This window comes from Papilio polytes, unplaced genomic scaffold (genome assembly GCF_000836215.1).
Source record: "Papilio polytes unplaced genomic scaffold, Ppol_1.0 DF824047.1, whole genome shotgun sequence".
Lineage (NCBI taxonomy): Eukaryota > Metazoa > Arthropoda > Insecta > Lepidoptera > Papilionidae > Papilio > Papilio polytes.
In genome coordinates this window covers 1,901,028-1,913,826 of record NW_013525157.1, presented here as the reverse complement: position 1 = coordinate 1,913,826, position 12,799 = coordinate 1,901,028, and the positions used below count along the sequence as shown (strand labels likewise).

Sequence of the window (12,799 nt, the reverse complement as noted above, 5' to 3'; positions counted from 1 at the left end):
TTGTTTGGAGATTTTTATTTTTTCTAAAATCATTAAAAGAGAGCATTCGTTTGTTCAAAGTATTAAATTATATAAATACTAATTATTATAGAACGTGGACGCCATATAACGAGAATATACATCAAAAAAACAAAACTGTATCCTTTTAAATTCAACCAAAAGTATATTAACGTTATACGGTGCCGAACGTCGGAAAATTAAAATCGAATTATACAATTTGTGTGTAAAAGAACACTTAAATTAGAATGCTCACAAAAGTTCATATCATACACAAATCAGCTTAATTCCTCAAGCCGCAATATTTACACTTATCATTAAAACGACAGACAAAAATAAAACATACCATTTATGGCTTCCGGTAAATTCAATTAATAAAATCAGTCAATTTTAAAACATACACAGTGTTTCTCCACTATTAAAACGATATTAGTAATAAAGGTGGCACTACACTACATGTACTGTGGCATAAATGATTTTTTTATTTGTGAATTGCTAGATGAGTATCATTTTGATATCGGAATTGGAATTGTGTTATTAAATTGTTGCTATTCATATAAGAATTAAGATTTATTGATCATTTTTTTTATATTCACAATACCAATTCTAAATAAAAAAAGTAAAATGCAAGATTTTAAACACCTAATGTAGTACCACCCTATTGCTTTTGATTCAGTTTACAATGTATGAGTTATCAAATTGAATTTCATGTAAATAAGTTGACTTTTAGAGTAAACTATAACATCAACGGCCAAATGTGTAAAAAAAAACTACCAAAACACTTTAAGGTGTATTGTTAAAACGTTACAATACCCAGAACAATAATTTTTTACCTTCATTACTATAGGTAGGTACTGAAATATTTGAGCCCTAAAATTATTAAGTAGAAAGTCTTAAATAATAAATGCAAGGAAAATACAAGTAGGAAAAGTGTAAAGTGGTAAGAAAATAAGAATAAAGAATAGCATGAACAAAGAAAAGAAGAGAAAAATGTCTTTGAAATCCAAATTTCACAACATTTAGTGACTGTAACTTTATAATGATTTTTTCAACTAACATGTTTTGTGATATTTAAAAAAAATAATGTATTCACAGTTATTATTAACAATTACCGAAAGGAAAAATTTAGAACTAATTATAGTTTATAGTTGACTAAACATTAATGGTTGATGTTTCAAATCGACAAATTATTTAATTTGTAAGGCACATTTAAGAATTTTAAAACGTAAAATACTAAGATCTATAAATTAAGAGAAAAATTACATTAAAATTACACACAAAACTTCAAACTTATATTAAATGCAAAAGAAATGTGATGTACATCAGTTAAAACTAATAAAGAAGAACTAATGAGTATATTAAAAATACGAGAATTATATTACAGTCTTGAAGATATTACAAGGACAAAGGGGAATCCAAAAACTAATCCTACTGTTACTATGACTGTACCAAATGTAATATCACAGTGAACAATATTATAACCTGACCAGAAATATAAACAACCCACAGATGTAATAAAGCTGATTGGAATCCTCAGGCCAGGATTTTTATATTCCTAGTTAGGCTATACATCCTACTCCATACACTAAAGTAGTATCCATTATGGCCAAAGTTTAAATTACCTTGATTAAAAAATCAAAATTAAGTATATCATTAAAAATTCATACTCAATGTTAAAACTGTAAAAAAAGCTAGTCTTGTCTATTGTATCAGTCGAGGCATTAAAATTGTTTCAAATATGAGGTCTGCAATTAACTAAAGTGTCGTTACTAATAAAAAAAAACATACTGTCATGTCCAAGAACTAAAATACTTATTTTCTATGTATCAATAAACCGAAATGAGGTATTAGACAAAACTTTAAAATACTAGGAATTACCAAAAAAAATTAAAAAATGGCACTGCATCAGACCTTGGGTATATCCAATTATTAATCTCAAACATTCATTCTGTCTTTTATACAATGATTTTAAAAATCATTAAAACTATCTTTGGATATGGAATGTAACAGCATTAATTTTACAAAAGCTCACTGGGCAAATGCTTTGCATTTACAATTACAAGTCACAAGAGTCTACGTAAAATTCGCTTACTCTTCTTTGTGCATATCGCAAATGAGTTTTTCTTCCTTTTTGTTGGACTAGGACCTTCTAAATCGTATTGACGGCACTTCCTGCCAGGGTGTCTGTCACAGCGACAAAATCTACAAAACTGGTAAGCACAAGTGTCATTGGTGCATTCAACCCATTCCTCATCAGAGTCCTCTTGGTTTACTTTAGCTGGTTGATCACATCTCGAACACACAACTTGTATCCTGGCATCTAAAGATGCAGCCTGGAATGTAAAAAAACATTTATCAGTACAGAAGCACTGAATTGCATTTGTTTGAAATTCAAGTTCATCTGAGCTATACTTACTTTAGTAAACTTTTTGAATTTGTTAGTTCTGGGTGTGCCTGGGGGGCTGGTTACTGTGCTTTTTGTGGAGTGAGTATGGGCCACATTGTGGACCCCCATTGGTATTCTAACAACCCTATGACACATTTCCTTTGGTGTTGTACCTTTGTTCTCTTGGTTTTCCTTTTCACTTTGCATAAACTGGACAAACTTTTGCTTAACTGTTAACTTCTTACTAACTTCATCCCAAACTTTCAACCATGTATCACTCACTAAACTAAAGTTGTAAATATCTTCATTGGATAAGTATTTGAATATTTCCATAATTGGAGGCATAGCTGCATGCTCATATAACATTTTTATGACATCAATTTTTTTGTTAGGTTTGATGTGATATGTTTTAACTTTGACAGAAGACGGCTGCTTCACTGGTTCTAACAGTTCAATGTCACATGAAAGAGAATGAGTTATTAATTTTTTCACAGGTCTCCTGAGACTTAAGGGGCTATTTAACTTACAACTGCTTCTACAAATTTTCTTAACAGGTGTGGTAGGATATGATATTTCATTTACTCCACATTCATGCTGATAATTAAACTCCTGCAAAATGGTATTTGTACATCTAGTAGCGCCTTTACTTTTCATTTTACTCCCATCACTAAATTTAAGTTTACGTAAACACCCAGCTATAAGAGTAGTGGGTGTCGGAATTGAAGAGGTTTCTTCTACATTTTCTATTTCCTCTTGAAATGGCCGCTTGACTCCACGTCGATTTGCAGGAGATTCTCTATTGTTTTCGAAACTAATGGAACTTGGACAGTTATTGTACCTCTGACCTAACCGGAGTTTCACTTCAGGGGTAATATCATAACACTCCACTTGAATTTGGCAAAATTGCCTCTGTACTACAGAATTAAGACTGTCGTTTGATAATTCTGAATATTGGAATGAGCCGGGTGTATAAGATGTGTGATAGCCACTATCTTCATTCTTCGAAAATCTATTAATGTTATCATATGTTATCGCTGGTGTAGCGGGCTCCATGAAATCCGAATGGAAATCCATTTTATTAAGTTATTCGTGTTTTCGTGTTAACACGGCACCGAAATCAGCAGCTTTCAGTTTGCATCACAACGAACGCTTCTTAATTCTTAACCGTCTATCTACACAAGTTGAAATAAACTACACGAGATCACATTTGGTTTTCACAATTTATAGTTCACACTTAAATGTAATTGGACCATGTATTAATATTTTAATTTCTCTGTCTTAATAAGAGAATATTCAAAAGCTTTTATGAAAATATTTAACAAACTTCAAAGTCTACAAGCGCAAGCCATGACAGCTTAGCAAACAAATTCGAATTCTAATTATCTATGGTATGGATAAGTATGAACAATGAACATCAAATGACACTACAAATTTAATAGACCACCTAAACATCGAAAAAAGATATTTTGACCATCTTCGATTTAAAGGTTAGTCCAGTCCACTGATCTCTAAAGGAAATCATCTAACCTATAAAAATCACTGGAAAGGTCGTTTTTCGTAAATTATGCCCTTTGCTTCGTTCTAACTTAATAGCGCTTTTTGATGATGTCGTCATTAGTAATTTACAGACAATAGCGGATTTGTCGACAAAGCTTAAACTTAACTTTCCCTTCTGTACAATTTTATATACCTATCTTATAACACGACACGACATCCACATCCTTCTTCATTTTATCTCTATTGGAGGATCGTTTATCTCTATACATATACCAACTACTTTCGTCAGTGTTAAATTAAAAAATATATTTTTTAAAGCATCGATATTTAGTTTTATTACAAACATCGGGTTTTGAAATAACTATGTGTATTGTTCCCCTTATTTGTTATCTATGTTCGTAGATTTGTTTTTTTTGACGTAATGTAGACATTTCTTCTGACACTTCCATAGAAAACTTCTGACTTTTGACAGTGAAACAGAAAAGGAAGCCAAAGTCATAAAGCATCACATAAAATGTTATAATATTCTAGTTTTTAAAATGCATAATATTTAGTTTAAAGCATTAGTATTAAGTATACAACGTTTTCATCCCTTTTTTTTATATGAAAACATGGCCCTGAATTTCGAAGCATTATGTCGACTGTGCGCAAAGGAAGACGAATTTACAAAAGATTTGCTACACGAAAGCAATCAGAATCTCCTTAAATTAATCAAAGAATTTGTAAATATTGTTGTAAGTATTTCTTTTAATGTTTTACTAGTACTTCTCTACTATACTTCAAAAATTTGAATATGTTTTTGAAGTTTCGTAGGAACCACAATTTTATAATATAATATCCTTTGAAATCATTTATTTTATTTCAGATTAGTGATAATGACGAACTACCTACAAAAATATGCCTAAACTGCGAAGAAAAAATGGTAGATTTTCAGTTGTTTGTTTTGGAATGTTATAAAGTTCAAAAAGCATTAAAGGACATTCACAGGAATCTCAATATAAAGCAGGAACATGTAGATGTCATCATTAGTCCATCCATTAAATATGAGGTTTGTAAAAATGTTGATTTTAATTATAAATTTGAACCTTAATTGACAAGAGAAGATAAGAGTTACAAGACTAAGTTCATAAAAGAGCTGCAATGTATAGTAGAGACAATATCTCAAGGTAAATTTATCAATGTGATTTATCAATGATAAATATGTTAATGTTAGCACAGTTGACTAGGATTAGGACTAGTACACATGTTTAGAACCCCCTTACAAATTCCCTTTTCCTAGTTGCCTTTTATTGTATTCTTTGTGTAAAAGATCCCTATACAGTATTTCTTGTCTATGTACATCATTTGTTATAGGCTTGGTATTTTAATAAATGTAAAATAACTATTTAAAATATTTCTTATGTTTTAAGGTTAAAGATGAGTTAATGCCAGAAGAAATAGAAAGTGAGTATTCTGTCATCATAATTTATTTAGTTACAACATTGTAATAAAATGGGATTTTCGCCACTACATTTTCTTAAATAATGATGTTCAGATATTTCAATCTGTATGTGGAACTCCGAGAACTCCATGACTACTGTATTAAATACTAAGGGCCTGTCCCACTAAATTGTAAATTGTCTGATAACAATTCAACATGTAAAATATGTGATGGAAATATTGGATTTTGTTACCTTATTTGACAGTGATATCTTTTTAAGCTGTCTGAGCCTCTATCAGCCAGTAGTGGGATATTGATGTTATGTGAATTACCAACAGGTGTTATCAATCATGGGCCATCATTGTCAGAAATGGCTGGGGTCGTCATCGAATGTGAAAGTATTGATGATGCCAAAAAGAATGAAAAATATGAGAATGAAGAGTATCTCTCGGATGACGATGATGATGATGATGATGATGACGATGAAGATGACTATCTGGAAGAAGTTTCAATAGCAGAATTGAAACAAATAAAAAAGAAACGTATAAAAAGAAAATCATTGACGGAAGAAGAAGCAATTGAATTTCAAAAAGTACTCCAAAAGTCTAATATTAAAGTAAAAGATATAGTTAAGTAAGTATCTTTAGACTAAATTAACATGATTGTCTAACTGCTGTTTTATAAGACTACTGCTTTTGATTGGTTTTTAAATATTTGACAGTATGTAATCAGTTGCCTATGTACTCTTTTAGACTATGCTCTATGTCTACCAGCAAAATCAGTTGAGTTGGTTTCAACATATGTACAAATAAACATATTCATCTAAACTTTTGCAATTATAATATTAGTTAGGTTAAAAAGTTGAGTAAAACTCGCTTCTCAACATTAAAAACATTTTATTTTTAGTTATAAATATCCAACAAATTTTAATTCATCTTATAATTAATGCTTTTCAACATGTTACAGATTAAAATGCGATGTTTGTAAAGAGTCGTTCAAGTCGTGGAGCGCTTTGGGCTTTCATTATGCAAAAAGACACAAGAGCAAACCGCTCGTATTCTGTATCTGCGGCTTCGTCATCCGGTCAAAGAGTGTGCTCTACAAACATGTGTCCGATCACAAAATAGAAAGTAGAAAATTTAGAACGGCAACAGATTCCGATGGAGACAAAACCGACGATTCAAAATATTTGAGCCTTAATGTTAAAGATTTTATTAAGTATATACATTTTTAATGATTGCAATAATATGCAAGTTAAATTCAAATTTTATGGTTGATCTTTGTTTTTAGTTTCATATGCCATATTTGTGAAAAAGAATGTTCGAGTTGGTACACTCTGAAGGCGCACTCTCAGCTGGAGCACGACGCAATGCCTTTCGTTAAATGCGTGTGCGGGATAACGCTTAAGTCTAAATCAGTTCTGTACAAACATGTTCAAGATCATAAGAATCCCAATTTCCTTGCGTATGTAAAGCTTTTCAGATTTCAATTTTAATCAGGTTAGCTAATAAGCTACTGAGCCATCATAGTGTTGTTACACCACGGATTCTGGTTCGATTCCCAGCCGAGGTTGAATGTTTTTTTTTTATCAGAAGTTGAATATTTACAAATGTTTTTTTATATAACTTAATATGGCTATTTGCTTGTTAAATTACTTCTAACACAATCGCTATCTCTGTCTGTCCCCAAAAAGATAATAGCTCAGTGAACTTCCATATTTCAGTATCATTTTTCAACTGTTCTAATAAGCATGACTAAATTTCAAAAATTACAACAGCGTTTATATGATTTGTATTTAGTATAAATGTGCATTTTGTAAGTCCGAATATGTTATAATTATCTGATTGTTGGTGTTTTAGGTGTGATAAATGTCCGAGAATAACAAAGACGATGGAAGCGTTGGCGAAGCACAAGATGCGCCACGTGCCGAAGTGCGAGCGCCGCTTCAGCTGCGCCACCTGCAGCAAGGCCTGCAGCAGCCGCGAGACGCTCAAGTCGCACGAGAAGTCGCACATACCCATAGAGGAGAGGAAGGTGTTCCGCTGTGAATTGTGCGATCTCAAGTATGTAGAAGAACCTCGTATAGTTGACCATTTATATCTCTGTTTGAAAAACTAATTTATGAAATTGCTTATAGTCAGGTGACTTTAAAAAAAGTTTTTGTTCAAAAGTCAGTAGAAATGACATATCTTAACAGCATTGTAATTTACACATAAATGATTTTGCAGCAAAAGTTGTCGACATGGGCGTTGCCAGCTGATTATATATTGGGAAGGGGGGGGGGGCTAACAGTACATTTTATATTCCACACAAAACATTTATCAACTTGTCCAGTTTAATGAGAAATTAACAACTCATTTGAGTTATCTATGTGTTTTTTAGGATTATAGACACTTATATACTTTAATTATACAAGGTATATGCGTGTCGTACAGGTTCACGACGCGTTCGTCAGCGGCGTCGCACAAGCGCGTGGTTCACGACAAGATAAAGAGCTACGTGTGCGACCTGTGCGGCTACGCCTGCGGCACCAACGGCGAGCTGCGCCAGCACCGCGCCATCCACAGCGACGACAAGCCCTTCGTCTGCAGGAAGTGCTCTAAGCCGTAAGAACACACGCTCCTTGCTTCTACTCCACGCTCTTATCTTATTGCTAAACTTTGGATAAATGTTTGTTACTATGTATCTTCAACGCTACTTGAGGGCTCTTTGAAATTTGGCACAGAACATAGAAAATAGTCTTCAAGGTCACAGGCTACTTACGTTACTAAATTTTATTTTTAAATTCCGCGTGGACATTGTCGCGAGTAAAAACAATAGTTATAATTGGTGTTATTATGTAGGTCAACTGGGCATCTTAATTAACTCCCTCTCTGTGTGTAATGATGTGAGGTTCATATTTTTTTATTACTTTAAAAAGTCAAATAATATTCGTCCTAAATCTTACTCGAATGTACACAAAAACTTTATCAAAATCCCACCAAATGTTATAAAGCAGTTTATTTACACACAAAAAAAATAGAGATAAAACAAAATGAATGCATGATGTCGGATTCAAACAATGTATGGTTCCATTTCTCTATTATTTCATCACAAAAGGTTTAAGTCTTTTAAGAAATGAAAAAGTTCCGTTTTTACCTACGGGAAAACTCGAACAAGAAAATGTAAAGCGAGTTATTGTTAAGAGGTAGAAAATTGTTCCAGGTGAAGCGGAGTTTTTATTGTTGAAAGAGAAAAGAAATCACAAAGTAGGTTTAGCGTCAACAAAGTAAAACGCACGCGACTGCGGTGCGGAGTTTTGAATAAAAGTTGCTAACAACGCCTCGGGAATTTCTAAAGCGAAGCTTTCAAATGTAACAGGAACGCAAAAAGCATTATCCGAACACTCGTTGAATTTTATTCTATATTTATACTGAGTTGGCTACTTGATCAAACAAAAAATAGTATAAAAGATCCTATATAAATAACCCTATTGTATAAAGTTAGAAAGTCGATCTCTATTCTTGAAAAAGCATAATAAAGCACGCTAATGTTCCTGTTAAGTTTGCTTTTACTTGTTCCAAATGATTTACTTCCTACATAAAACAATTTGAGCAATAGACAACCGAAAATTATTCGTAGCAAATTAAAAAAATCAATACAATTACCGATATAAAATGAGGAAAGGTAAACCCTTAAATGTATGATTTTTTAAATACCATAAATTGATATGCGTTGTAAATTGAACATATTTCAAAATAGTTTTTTGTGTAAAGAAGAAAAGACATGCATGCATCATCATGCATTTATGGGTTAACACGACGAGCGTTAAACTTATCAACACTTCTAAAGGTTGCTGCATGAATCTGTGCTGTATAATGCGTAGGATGTGTACTATATGTACAATGTGTACTATATGTACAATGTGTACAATGTGTACGATGTGTACGATGTGTACGATGTGTACGATGTGTACGTGTCCAGTTTCAAGACGTACTCGAACCTGAAGACGCACATGGACACGCACGAGGAGACGTCGTACGCGTGCTACGTGTGCAGCCGCGTGCTCAACAGCCGGCGCACGCTGCGCAAGCACCTGCTGGTGCACGAGGACAAGTGCCGCCACGTCTGCTCCTACTGCAACAAGGCGTTCAAGCGCAAGCAGACATTGAAGGTGCGATGCGATGCAACTACATACATGTATAACTCATCTATATTTGCTCGATAGATACGATATTATCTATAGCTCACTATACGTCCCACTAAGGGGCTCGGAACATACCCTAAGTTAGGGTTGACGATAGATACCCTTTATCTATATCTAAAGACTTTACAACACATTAAAACTATAAAAGGATTGATCATTATTGATCAATTTAGTAGTAGGGCAATAACCTTGAACTTATTATTTATTTTTTGTAAATTTTGTGTTGCAGGTGCACATGTACATGCACACGGGCGACAAGCCGCTGACGTGCAAGTGGTGTGACGAGCGCTTCGCGTACGCGTCCACGCTGCGCTCGCACCGCCTGCGCTGCCACGCCGACAAGATGGCGGCCACGCACAGCCACGCCCACGCCCACGCGCACGCGCACGCCCACGACCCCGCCCACGCGCACGCCCCCCTGCCCACGCATGCGCACGCGCCGCCATACGACGCGCTCGCGCACGCCATACATCAAGTAAATCTATACTAATATTATTAAGTGACTAATTTAGATGATAGGTTGAAAAAAAAGGGCGAACGTAAATTTTGAACTCCACGCGGACGAAGTCGTGGGCAACAGCTAGTCTATACTAATATTATAAGGAAAAGATTTGTAGTTTTGTATGTAATAAGATAACTCAAAAACTACCGGACCAATTTCAAATTCTTTCACCATTAGAAAGCTAATTTATCTGTGAGTAACATAGATTATAACTTTTATTATTTTTTAATTGAATGGGGACGACGTCGCGAGTAACAGACAGTATTTTTATATACTAGCTGTCGACCGTGGCTTTGTCGGAATGGAAATTAAAAACATCTAAAGAGTACCCTATGTGTGCTTATCCATTCAAAATTTTACATTTGTAATATATTTTATTATTCACAACACATCTGAACATCTGTTCTTGTTGTTAGAATTCTTTTTCTTATTGTTTTCAGGGATTTATAAAGAACGACACAACGGGAGCTGTACCTAAAAGTGAAGTGGAGGCTATATAAATTGTAATATCATGGAGCAAGACTTTATTTTATTCATGGAGTATGTTTTATTTTGTATTAAGACAAAGACTTATGTTTTAGTTTATTTTAATTCTTAGACATATCAGTTGATTTATTCAGCGAACACGAGCAGCTAATATTGTAATATTTAAACAACGTATTCATAAATAATTTGTAGGTGATTTAAATAATTTTCACTTATCATACAAATATTCCTAATATTGATAAAAATACATTGAAAATAATAATTTATTATCGAAAAATTTAACAAATTTTTTGAAGTAAGAAATTGTTGGAGATTCTATTGCTTCACAGGTACAGTGGCGTTCACTGGCGGTTCAACTTTGAAGCAATTATTTATTGAACGTCTGAATTGTAATAATAATAGTAAAGTTAAGTAATAGTAGCGTATTCCACTTTATTTATACAAGTACAGTTCAGAGAATACACTATTTGTAAGAACGTGGATGAGCTGCAAGTAACAAGACAATTTGTAAGTGCAACAACGGCAGTGGAGGTCACTGTACTACAGCTCAAATTTTACTTTATTTTTTTAATTAAATCCGTCTTTATCGATGTATTGTCACTGTTTACCTCTTTTCATCACAATTATATAGTCTTTGTAGTTTTATGTACGTTGTAGCTTGTATGATTTTAACGAAACATCACATATATCACAATTATGTAGCAATAAATTAAGCAATTTTAATAATTTAAAACCTATTTTCTAGACTAGTCCGAAACATCGCAAATATCACTATTTAGCAATAAATTTAGCAATTTTAATAATTTAAAACCTATATTCTAGACTAGTCTTAGATCATCACACCAGTGACGACATCAATTTTACATGAAGCCCTCGTTTACATTATCTGTAGAATAACAACTTTTTTATATTTCTTAGGTTTGAGTACTTTTGTACAAAATTTATTAAAATGTCCCTCTCCATGTTAATATAAGAAGTATTTTTGTGTTGTTTATATACTTAGTTATTCATCTATGATGAAACCTGTGGAATGTTTTACACATTTCACAGTATCTTAATAAGTGTAGAAAATTGTTTCTTAAATAAAGAATTTATGTCTGTAAAAGTTGTTGATTTTCCTACTATTTCCTATTGCATAAGTCCTAATACTGCAGAAGTAGAAGTATACAGTATAATCCGAAATATTTCAATTTCAAACATAGATAAAGTTTGATTTTTTTATTAGTTACTTATAGCTGAATCTTTTCTTCAGTCAAATCCAAACAATGTAATGCAGTAAACGTATAGTAATACACTATGAACAATAACAATCACGATGACTGTCTCAGTAAACATGCAAACTCGAATAATGTATTGACACAACAAAGTAAGACACGATTCGTAACTGCGTTTAGCGTAATTCAGTATTTCCAAAAACCGTTTATTTAAAATGTAAGCGGACTAAGGCAAATTATATTGCTAAAGTTCGGCACTGAACTTCCTAAAATTACATTATTGAAATATCAAAGTCTGGTAATTAAACTAACAGCCTTACAAATAAATACGGTTCAAAATTATACTAAAGAATAGACTAAGTATAAGCAAAATTTGTACTAATATTTGTTTATACTCAGTTTATTCCTAATATTAACTTTATACCGCGTTTATTTGTAATCCTGTTAAGCTCTAATCTTCCAGTGAAAATCTGTAATACACTAGAGAAAATATAAGCTTAAAAGCAGCTTAATAAAGCTTAGGCTTTGCTTGCGTCACTCAAACGAAGTATAAACCTATTTTAAAAATAGAACAGCATGCGTATATTAAAGTCAAACAGAAAAAATACTGTGCGTCAAGTTACAAAGCAACGATGCAGTCACTTACATAATTAGCCTTTGTTCCTTTCAACACTCGACGTTACAAAGGCGAAGCGAGCTTTCAAACGTGATAAAGGAAAAAACAAACACTGTACTTAGCTCTTCATCATTCATTACTTTACAGAGAAAAAGATACTTTATTAAAAACATATAACTTTTTAGAAAATATATTTCAATCATATCAAATTATGCTCTTGTGTGAAGTGGTAACTTGGCATATAGAAAAAGTAAAAAAGTGCAATCCCCAGTTAAAACATTTTCTAGTTTTATATACGCCGTAGCTCGTCTACGAAAATTGATTCATTTTCACCAATCACAAGATAAATAAATTTCCAATACGTTATTTATACGAAAGTGTGAAATAAGGATTTACCCATTAAGGAGAAGTATATCTAAATATGTCGCAACTTAAAAGAATTAAATGCTAAGTATTCTTGGCCACAGTTTATTAACAACAACAAAACATGTTCTA

The 12,799-nt window shown here is 32.9% G+C and overlaps 2 protein-coding genes across 2 annotated transcripts; one reads left to right on the top strand and one right to left on the bottom strand.

Moving 5' to 3' along the window:
* Nucleotides 1–1,080: 1,080 nt before the first annotated feature.
* Nucleotides 1,081–3,797, bottom strand: LOC106100569. The gene is made up of 2 exons (XM_013279459.1): nt 2,414–3,797; nt 1,081–2,330 (listed from the first exon to the last, which is right to left on the bottom strand). The coding sequence occupies exons 1-2, from the start codon at nt 3,455–3,457 to the stop codon at nt 2,061–2,063; spliced, it is 1,314 nt and encodes a 437-aa protein (XP_013134913.1). The 5' UTR covers nt 3,458–3,797; the 3' UTR covers nt 1,081–2,060.
* A 519-nt stretch (nt 3,798–4,316) lies between these two features.
* LOC106100566 (oocyte zinc finger protein XlCOF6) lies at nt 4,317–10,698 on the top strand. Its single transcript, XM_013279453.1, has 11 exons — nt 4,317–4,614; nt 4,746–4,928; nt 5,290–5,323; nt 5,639–5,933; nt 6,267–6,518; nt 6,591–6,764; nt 7,160–7,363; nt 7,736–7,906; nt 9,264–9,453; nt 9,716–9,961; nt 10,429–10,698. Exons 1-11 carry the CDS (start codon nt 4,492–4,494, stop codon nt 10,486–10,488), a joined length of 1,932 nt encoding a protein of 643 aa, XP_013134907.1. The 5' UTR covers nt 4,317–4,491; the 3' UTR covers nt 10,489–10,698.
* Nucleotides 10,699–12,799: the final 2,101 nt, after the last annotated feature.

Coding starts and splice junctions, on each gene's coding strand:
- LOC106100569 (XM_013279459.1), bottom strand. CDS start 3,457: ATGGATTTCCATTCGGATTTCATGGAGCCCGCTACACCAGCGATAACA. Junction 2,331..2,413: donor AATTCAAAAAGTTTACTAAA/GTAAGTATAGCT, acceptor TTTACATTCCAG/GCTGCATCTTTAGATGCCAG.
- LOC106100566 (XM_013279453.1), top strand. CDS start 4,492: ATGGCCCTGAATTTCGAAGCATTATGTCGACTGTGCGCAAAGGAAGAC. Junction 7,907..9,263: donor TGCAGGAAGTGCTCTAAGCC/GTAAGAACACAC, acceptor GTACGTGTCCAG/TTTCAAGACGTACTCGAACC. Junction 9,962..10,428: donor TCGCGCACGCCATACATCAA/GTAAATCTATAC, acceptor TATTGTTTTCAG/GGATTTATAAAGAACGACAC.